Below are 10,711 nucleotides of genomic sequence, written 5' to 3'. Positions count from 1 at the left end.
ATCCTATAATTCTGATTGTCCTTGTTGCCCTTCTCTGTACTCTTTACAGTTATCCTCAAATACTTTTTTAACTACTGCTGATCATTTTTTTCATAATACCATAACACAAAGACCTCATTCCCATGCAGTAATGGTCAGTTTAGAGCATATTATTCTGTATGTAAAGCTAGAGTTGTTTTTTTTCCCCAAAAATTGCATCACCTTACTTTTTCTACTTTGAATTTCACCTGCCATTTCCAGAGCCATCACAGAGTATCGTGTGGTCTTTGCAATCAGTTTTCCACTATACACGCTGTCACTTTTGATATTTTTTTTTCTAGAGGCCCATGTAGTCCTGCCTCCATGGTGAAGACTGATGTTCTGTCTTGCCTGTTTCCTATCTCCCAGGGGTTCTTTCACCGTGCAAGAACCTTCTGTCTTAACTTGTGGTTAGTTTCTCTTGAGCCTTTGATGAGGGACCATGTTGATGCACATACATGCTAAGTCCCTTCAGAGAATACATCCATAGATTGGTTTATGTCTTTTACATAATCTCTGTATGGTTTTCTCTTTTGTTTCATTGTCTTTTTACTGACATTTTGATTTGAGGCAAATCTTCTGACACATGGCCATAAGGAAGTCTGCTGACATAGGATCATTCCCAAGCGTCCCCAGTGTAAACACAGATATTTAAAAAAAAAAAAAAAAGTTTTTCTGCTTATATATTAAGATCTCCTATGGAAAGATCCCAGGTCTGATTCTCTGCACGCTCTGTTCACACCCAGGGTGGAAAAGTAGTCATATTTAAAATATATTACCTTGCACATTTTAGATAAAACCCAAACAAGTCCAGCACTTGAAAAATTACAGTGCCTGGCCATGATGAATTTCTCCACAACCACCTAAAATTCTTCATTTGCATTAGTTTTTAATTTTCCATTCTGATAGGAATTTGGTAGTTAAAATATTAACACAACTATAACCATCACCTATTTTGCGTGGCTTTGTACTGGTTACACAGTGATACAACCCAAGCAATTTAGACGCAATTACTCCCAACTGATGTCCTGCAAACACTAAGAATATAAGTAACTTCACACATGTAAACTGACACACTGAATTTGAATAAAACTATTGAGTTTGTCAGCTTTTCTTTATCCTAAAATGAAGATTTCAATCTGACTGAAAAATGGTAAGCTTTTGTGTAGCTAAATAACTTTGGACATAATTAATTAGGGTTTGCAGAACCACTGTTAGAACTATTTTCAGGGTCAGATAACATGGTATGTCTGTGATTACATTACATCAAACATAATAAGATTCAATCAAGGAGGCTTTCGAATTGCTGTGCCTATTTGCCAGGTCTCACATGTCAAAGCTGCAGGTACATCAAAGAACTTCACTGCGTTATATAAAATTTCCAATGCCCTTTTTGCCATATTTCAAGGAGCGTCCTCAGAAGATTATACTATAAATCTGAAGACCAAATATCTTCTGTTCCAAATATCTTTGCTTTTATGGCTTGAAGTGCCAGATGGATAAGCTAAATGTATTCTCTTTCAATGGTCAGTGCAAAGTATGTCAAAACAGGTAAATTTGTCAAGGAGTTTTCTGAAGAATGTAAGAAATTATGATACCCTGGAGCCTATGTACAGTAGTCTAGTACTACAGAGGTGAAACTGAGTGGATTTTCAATTCGGGGATCTTATCTGGCACATTTCACCCTGTGGTGCCTCACAGGTCTGTAGCTGAAACAATCTGTTTCCCTTCGTTTGATAACCTCTGAAAAATGCCTTTATATGCTTTTCTCTACACATTATAAAGCTTGACGAAACCTTAAAATTACAGCAAGGTTTTGAGGGGACTTCTTATTAACAGCCATACTACTTTGATATGCATTGCAGTTGTCAACAAGAGCGTGTATGCTGTAAGATCAGTTGGAGGAATAAATTTATTTTGGTTTTAAGATGGAGAAAACAAAAATGTAACAAAATCCATTTTGGTGTCTTCTTTTAATACTCTTTGTGAAAGGAAATGCTACCGATAGATGGCACTGTGGTTCTGTGACTCAGGTGTTCTTTATGGTTGTGCAACTGTGCAATGCTATTTATTTATGCCGCTTATTAATTTTAATCTTATAGTGCTACTTCTTAGTGAAATTAATTTAATTGGCTTATTACTATTCCAAGTACATTGTTTCTGAGACTGAAATGTTTTAAGCTATATGTACTTATCCAAAGAGTATACCTTTTCAGTAGAAGAACGGCTGTCCTTAGAAAAAGAGAATGATTGCAATGGCTCATTTTGGACCAGTTTACTGAGATAGTTAAATTCTGCAACATGCTCTTTCTCTTTGTCCAGCAAGCTACTTTAGCCTTCAGCAGCCATTGTACTGTGAATATGTATGGGAGAAATTAAACCAAACCAAAATAACTAAAGACAAACCTCCAGTTTATAAAACAACTGATGGCATTTAAATATTTTAATCTGCTTTGCTAGCAGTGGGATCTGACAAAACAATAAAGCATTGGAACACCATTTTACATTAACATAACAAAATACAGCAAATTTTTTCCTCTATGTATTTACATAAGCAAACATATAGGTATTCAAAATAGAATGCATCTCACCATCTGGCAATAATTACGTATGTACAGTGCATGGTTGGCTGGATGGGATAGATACATAGGATTTTTTACCCTGAAGTGTATAAAGGATGCACACCAGCTTAGGAGACACATGGTGAGCTTCATGTCTTTGGACATTTTTCAGACGCAGCCTTAACAGTAATAAAATGTCAATCTACTTGAAAAACTGTTGATTAAAACGTTTTTTCAGACAAAGCGGTTTTTTTGGATGCAGATATGACAGACTGACTCAGTATGCTTTTCTTGTAAGGTAGCGGAAGGCCCTAACCTCTGAGCTAGTCTGTGTGAATGTCTTCTTTTTTTTGCCTGGAAAATTACAAAAGTTTCCATTCCAGTCTGATGCATAATGAAAACACTCACATTTTTTTGCAGGATGGAAGTGTTGCTCTGAAGCTGGTCGTACTAAACTGTAGTGTTCATCCCAAGTGTGGGCCCAGTGCTATAAATTCTGGTTTTAAACGGCTGAACTTTGTCATCTGTCTGCAGTATAATGACTCTATTAATTGCTATCTACTGATGAACGACCTCCCGCAGATCTGGCATGGTGGGTAGAACAAATTCAGACGCTGACTCTGTCATCCTCACTAAGGCAAACCACACAAAAATCTATTAACATTTTGGTGCAAAGTGGCAGAATCAGGCCTCGCTAAGCTGTCAAAAATATCCAGAAAGAGCTGGAAATATTGGTCTTTATCTGCTGTGCATTCTTGGCTTTGAGAGGCTTCTTAGGCAAAAGCTGCTGGTCACTCAATAAAACCACCAGAGTGCTTGCAGAATTAAAATGTCAGGCATCAGATATCCCTGCTTCTAAGCAAAAAATAAGTGTTATGTTACCTCCAGCTGTCAATTCAAGCAATGCTGTCAAGTCTCTTAGGTCCAAATCATAGGTTTTATTTTAATAAGCTGGAAAAAAATTATTGTTCAGAGTCATCATCTAACGAAACAACAAGCAAGTAATTGAAACCCTCTCTGTTTGTAGTGAAACATTCCCCGTCAGTATTTGCAACCTGAGCAATCTGACACTGTGAAAGAGGAACAGAAGGTGAAATGAAAGAGAAATGGGCCGGGGGGGGGGGGGGGGGGGTGTCCCCGTCAGTATTTGCAACCTGAGCAATCTGACACTGTGAAAGAGGAACAGAAGGTGAAATGAAAGAGAAATGGGCCGGGGGGGGGGGGGGCTGATTTGCTCTACCACATGGGTGAAATGCAGACTCTAAGTGGAGAGCATAAGCAGTGAACGTTAAATGCTCAGTAACGGTTTATCAAGCACAAGCTGGTGAAGGAGACTGTGCAGACCAGCAACCGGACCCTCAGGAGTTTTGGGAGGAATCAATCTTTGGAGAAGTGCAGGGTGCCATGTACATCGTATAGTACGCAGGCAGGCTCTGTTCCCTGGCACAAATGGGCAATAGGACCCGAGCTGTCCTTATTGTCTGCTTCTTTCTCTTGCAAGGCCAGAGGCACTTGCATCAAGATTGGCACAAATTGCACAAAATGTGGCAATTCCCTCCACTGGTGGAAGCATCTGTGTTTCCTTTCCCCTCACACACAGGGTTAGAGACCTTCGATCCTGTGTCAGTATTCATCACATGAAGGCAATCTGGTTTGGTGGCAGATCCTGATCCTCAGACCTCTACTCACAAAAGACCTTTGGTTTTATTGCTGCCTACTTCTTCCCTGGGGTGCCCACTCCCAAGTGTGAATCCTCAAAACCATCACTCCAGTTGTGGAGTGGAGACATCTGGGCACCAGGAGGCACCTGAATATCCTGTTTTGTGGAATGCCCTGGACCACTTGTGCTCCATTAGTGTTCCATCCCTTGCCTGGCTGGCCTGTGTGATACGACCTGGCCGTTGTCCTTAGCTCAAACCCCCTGATTTAGGGTCTATATCAAACTCGACAGGAAACAGTGGAAAGTCACTGCTCCCACCTACTACTACGGTGGTCCTCGTGCTCAGCTGCGTTTAGCAGATTACCCCTGAAATCCTTTCTGTGCCTGTGTGGCACCCCTCACAGAGGACTGTGTGGGAACAGGGTGTGGATAGGGAGGCAGGAGCAGTGAGTTCATTTTTCCTTCTGCTGAAGCTGTTCAGTTTGGTTGTGGTGATCCAGTGTACCCAGAGCCAGAGAGACCATATAAACAACCTCACTGAGCACAGCATTTATACCACTTGATTTATCAGGTGATCCTAAATTCCCAGTGGTGGGGGGAAAACCATTAAAGGCCACGAGCCGATGGATGACATGCATGGCATCGCTGCAATGGGACTACAGCATGACACTTTGACCCAGGCTGAGGTTGAGGGCTGTGGAGTGAGTCAGTGTCACCACGTACACACAGAGCTCCTGTGTGACCTGTGCACGGTGGCTCTGACCTATCCCACGTTGGAGGAAACAGCTCATAAAACTGGCAGATTTAGTTATCATACTGGCAAGAGAAAGATAAAAACAGTTTCTTGGAAATCAGCCGAATACCCAGCCACGTTTTAAGTCCTCTTCTACCACAGATCAGTATTTTAAGCTAAAAGTCTTCCTCTTCCAAAGACCCCCAGCTGGTAGGCTAGAATAAGATTCAGTTTCTCTCTGTCTCTCTCTTTCTTTGCCTTAGTGGAAGTTTAATTGGTGTGTGAAAACTGAACAACTTCAAGAGAAGAACTGATGAAGGCATTGGAGTTTGGCTTCTGGGTAGGCAGTATTTTTGTCAGAGTGGACAGGATCTGAAACTGGAATACATCTTGCTTCTGATGATTATGGCTGCAAAATTCATGGAACGAATCAAATGCTTGGATTTAGGTTTGCAGGTGGATGCAACATTTACATTTCTGCTCTCCAGCAGGGTCCCGCTGGCTTCAGTGAAATTGTCTATGATGCCCGAAAGGAAACAGTTTCATGACTAGGCATTTCTGTCAAGCAATGTATTTGATGTTCTTTATGTAATGTATTCTGTCCTTGGAGCTATGCAGGTGAAATACAGTACCGCTTATAAGTCCTGTTATTTTTCAAGAGGGCCCCATTTGCCCGTACATATTTCATTAAGGCTGAGTCCTAATAGTGCAAGCTACCTACCATTCCTGAGCAATCTACCATAACAGCAAAACAGCGAAACCAGGGAAAACAATTTTGAGCAACTAACAGTTTTCTAATAATTCTGGCTCTACAAGCCCTAAAACAAAACCAGAAGGACATCTGCATAATGGCCTTTTTAACCAAAGAATAATGATGAGAAAGAATCTGCTGCAACTGTTTACTGAAGGCTTTACTCATGCAAAACTTCCACTGACATTACTCATATCAAACTCTGTTGGAATCAAACAGAGGCATGGCATGGAATCATTCCTGAAATTATTTAGCAATGTTGTGCCTGATTTTCCACTCTTCTCTAACTTCAGTTCCCTGTCAACACCAGTGGGAAAGAGCAGGGAATCAAGCCCAATAATTACTTTTGGAAAAATTACTTTCAAGTTTTAAGCTGAACAGATGAAACTTTTTGAATGGAAATAAAGTGCAAGACATGAAATAAAGATTACGAGTGGTAGTAGAAACAAAGGATCGTTCAAGTATAATTTACCTTTGAAGATTGCTAATTTGAACTATAGAACGAATGGCAGAAAAGCCCAGTAACATTTCAGAATGGTCACTCAGAAGAAAAAAATAGCCATAAAAACAGTTACCAAAATGTCCATATAATTAATCTATACAGGTTTTAATAGATTTTACTTTAAGACTAGCAAATTAACCATTGTTTTATTTAAAATTTTGTAAAGTGCTCATTCAGTTAATGATAACATAATTCCATTGTAGCAAGACAAACTAGCTGGAGCCTAGTCTGCGAGGACATCACAGGACAGCTTAGCTTTCATTTGCAAAGAGAAAAGAAATGTGTAGGTTTCTTCACAGCCCATGTTATAATACCAGAAATTGCTTTTTTGTCCCTTTAAGAAATATATCCTTTAGAATATTAAAAAAATAAGTTTAATAAAGCCTGTGCTTAAAACAGCCAAAGTACTGTATGAAAAAAAATTGCACATTTGATACCATTTCAACCCTGCTTTTCACCCACAGGATAATATGAGATGTGTGTGATGTTATTGGAGGGTCTCTTGAACAGGGCTGATTTTCCTAAGCTATCAGAGCTTCTCACAGCCAGGTGAAATTTTCAGCGTATACACGGTGGTTGTCATGGCAGCTGCCGACCGTCACACACTGCTAACCTTTTCATTCACTGGGCTGATACTTCCCTTGGAGGTACCATCCAAATGATGTATTCCTATCGTGACCATCGAATAATCCTTAGCCATCATTTTTGCCTCTTTTTTCAAACTGTTCATTTGTGCTAGCTGGAGCTGGCTGGAATTATATGCAAGTGCTGGGATAGTGTTCACTAAAATCAGCTGGAAAGGTTTCTTCTCCTCCTTGTAGCGACACTGAATGTAACGAGAGAAAGCTGAGCGGTAGGTTTTATTGAACAACGTATATACGAGTGGGTTGACAGCCGAAGAAAGGTAGCCAATCCAAACAAATACGTTAACTAGTACTTCGATGACTTCTTGATTGCATGACTCGTTGCAAATTACGGCCATCACATTGGTGATGAAAAATGGGCACCACATCACAACAAACAGAAAGAAGACAATGCCAAGAACCTTGGAAGCCTTCTGCTCGTTGCTGATGGATTGCATGGTTCTCCTCCCAGAAGTCCCCACGTCTCTGTTCAAAGAGCGCTGAAAGAGTTTCTCTGAGGACAGGGAACTCTGAGGGAGGAAGCTAAATGAAGCAAACTTGGTCTTTGGGCCAATGTCATTCACGCATAGCATAGCTTCCTTCTGCAGTGACTTGATAGTTAAAAAGTAGGTGACCACCATGATGGTTAGAGGGATGAAGAATGACACAAAAGAGCCTACTAGGACAAAATTGGCATCCACAAGAAAGCAGCTGCCTTTCTTAAACACTTTGGAGTCATCTTGTAGTCCAAAGACAGGTATAGGCATGGAGATACCTGAAGGTGGATTAGAGATAGAAGAGGTTAAACACAATAATAAAAAACACCATTTCCAATCTCCAAGAAAAAATAAACAAAACAGTCTCAGCTATAAGCAGATATTTCTCAAAGAATTAATGGTTATAGGACACAAATGAACACTAACAGATAGAGCCACAATTGATAGACATCCTAAAGCAAACTAAATTTATACAGGGGAAGGAAAAATATTGCGTCTCATGTTTCAGCAGCAGCACGATGCTAACCCTGTTGTGACATTTTACTGGGGCCACACTAAGAAAGGGTGCTGTGTGAAACATTGGTCTTGCAGAAGTTGAGTTTCCTGAACTAAGCTGTGGTCTGCCAGGCTCTGGCATTTGTGCTGCCATCACCTTTACAGGCTCCCAGCAAAGAAGGGCAGGGGAAGAGCAGCACTGGCGTTACATAGGATTTTGCAGTTGCTCTAATCTGAATTCCCCCTCTCCTTCAAAAAACCTCAGCTACAGGTAGAGCACATTTGCTTCCATCCAACTGTCCCATGACACCTGGTAGCACCAAAAGCGTAACTCCTTATGTTCTTGGATCTTGGGCCCCCTGTAGTGATCTCCAGACTTGCTCCTTGGTTCCTGCTACCTTGGCAGAGGCTTTTATCAACTATGATCAAGGTGATACCATGTCTTTTTCTGGGGTGGATCAAGAGTGGTCTTGGGCTGTTTTTTGTAAGAGGATTAAAAGTGTTCTGGGTACTGGTTTCTGACTAGGTTGTGAAATACTGATTTTAGGAGGAAAGATGAATTTTTGTCGTAGGTCTGAGAGTAGTCTTTCATTGGGTCTTTTTCTTTTCTCCCTGTAATCTCCATACAGTCAACAGTCTAAATGCTAAAAAACTTTCCATAGCAACGGCTGGAGGAACAATAGGGACAAATTAAGCACCGAGAGACACCAATATGAGACAGCCTGAGATGTGGTTCACCCTGCAGGACTGCGAAGGTCCCTTTACAGTACTGCCAACAGCTACAGGCTGCCCTCTCAAAGAACAACCCTGAAGGCAATGGCAGCCATGCAAACCTTGTCTTCCCTTGGAGCATCCACTACATCCTTGCCCTGTCGTGAACAGCAAGGCCAGGTGATGAAGTCCATTCTCCTAGGACTGCTCCATCTGATTCAAGCCCACTCAGCCATTTCCTCAGGGACTTCTGCAAATGCTGCTGGTGTCTGAGCAAAATCAAACAGCTGCTGTTTCTTTGGTTGTTGATTTTGGTTTTTTTTCAGTATTTGTCTCCTCCCCTCTCCGCAAATGGATGCTTTCTCTCCAAGAGAGGCAATGTTCAGACAGCAAAAGGGATGATGTGCTGTGAAGACAGCAAAAGTGGAGTTGTGAAGCAGGGAGTGATAATGCAGCCCTGTTTGCATAAAAGCAGCTAGGAGTTTGACTCCTGTGGAAAGTTAGCATACTCTAGGAGCTTCAGTCCCCTTTGCATCTTTGAACAGAAATCCCAGACACTGTATTTGGCTTCTGAGGAAAAAAAAATTAATTAGAGAAGAATTTCTTATGATGTGAGGATGATGCTGTGCCCTACCTTGGCCACCATGTGCCCAAGAATGTCCTTACTCGTTCACAGATGAGTCCTGAAACTCATCCTCTCAACATCAGCATTTCAATGGTACCTCCCTCTACCTCCCTTCTTTTCCCTTCTTCCCCCTCTGGTGCTTAGACTGGGAGCCCTTTAAAAGCACAGGCTGTCTCTTCATTTCACACATTTCCAGTGCCCAGCATAACAACTCCAGTCCTAGAGGGAGGCTGTGGAGTCCAGGCACAGTTCAAAACAATAATAACAACAGTGATAATAATATTAGAGTATTATTTTCTTCAAACGTTCCATTCTTTTGGTGCTTCTGGAGCTTCTACAAAGCTCTTTATTTTTCTAACACCACTGTTCTTTATTTTTCTAACAGCACTGTAGCTTATTTTATCTGCACAGCTTTGAACTGAGTCATGGCAATGCCTTGGGCCAATTTACAAAAGTGCTGTTCTTATCTGCCCAGGGCAGAAGCTGGTGGAGAGCCAGCGGTATTGCCCTTTCTGTTTCTGCTGCACAAGCCCTAAATGCTTGAACTTGGGCTATGAGAAGCCAGTGGGTGAGGTGCAAACTCATGCAGTGTGTGGCAGCTCCTGGGTCAAGCTGATGGAAATCTTCAGTGACTCCAGAAAAGCTGCTGCCTAAAAAGATCCGAGTCAGTCCGACTGATGGCATGGAGGGAGAGGTCACCTGCAGGACCCACATTGCCCAGCCACGGCTGAGTAATCTGGGGTGCCGAACACCTCCAGGGAAATGGGGAATGCTTTGAAATTCCTTTTCTTTTTTGGATGAGTTGAAGGGATACTGAAGGCACCCAGCGCCTCCCAGCATTAAACTTCAGCTGCATGAAGACACAGCACTAGTCAGAGCAATACCACAAGTGTCCCGTCCGGTTCTGCCCTGTACTGATAACAGCAGGGCTGTTTTTTCATTTCATTCAAAGACCTAGTGTGAGCTGCAGAGATAAAATAAACAATGGTATTGACAGAGTAAAAAGATGCCTTTCATTACTACAGACCTCATGGTTCAGCTGCATCAGGAGGCATGGGAGGAGAGGCAGCAGCAATAGAAAGGGGAAAATGTTAGCGTAATTGCAAGCTTTTTCAAGTAAAAGGCCAAAGTCAGTTACAACTCCTCATCCGAAATACAAGGGCAGCAATTCCCCACCTGCTTTGTTTTGTTGTTAGTAGCTTCTGGAGACTGGCGTCTAAATCCAGATTCCTGGCTTTAAAAAATGGAAATGAGCTTCAGCTTGTAGCTGGAGTTTCCACATTTCCTTGTCATTCCTTTAACAAATGCAAAAGTGCTGTTCACAGCAGAGCTGTAGCAGGCACTGCTAGTCATGTAAGTTTTTCTGAATGACCATTCAAGGCATCTTCCCCCTACAGCCACAGGTAACTGGCCTGTATATCGTTTGAAAATACCAGAGGTACCACAGTTTGGTAGCAGAGAACATTGACAGCTGTAACCAGCTTTTTGTGTACACCCCAGTTCAGCTGATGCAGGGGATCCCACAAATGATATTG

At 41.7% G+C, this 10,711-nt stretch overlaps 1 protein-coding gene across 1 annotated transcript in view; it reads right to left on the bottom strand.

The window, feature by feature from the left end:
- Positions 1-6,757: 6,757 nt before the first annotated feature.
- The window catches only part of HTR2A (5-hydroxytryptamine (serotonin) receptor 2A, G protein-coupled), a 25,398-nt gene continuing 21,444 nt past the window's right edge, over positions 6,758-10,711 (bottom strand). Inside the window, exon 3 of the mRNA XM_009322821.1 lies at positions 6,758-7,623. Within this exon, the coding sequence (XP_009321096.1) occupies positions 6,824-7,623 (800 nt within the window). The 3' untranslated portion in view covers positions 6,758-6,823. The remainder of the gene's footprint in view (positions 7,624-10,711) is intronic.

The sequence above is a fragment of the Pygoscelis adeliae genome, unplaced genomic scaffold (genome assembly GCF_000699105.1).
Source record: "Pygoscelis adeliae isolate BGI_AS28 unplaced genomic scaffold, ASM69910v1 Scaffold74, whole genome shotgun sequence".
Taxonomy (NCBI): Eukaryota; Metazoa; Chordata; class Aves; order Sphenisciformes; family Spheniscidae; genus Pygoscelis; species Pygoscelis adeliae.
The sequence above is the reverse complement of the archived record's forward strand: the minus strand, read 5'-3'. Positions and strand labels throughout refer to the sequence as shown.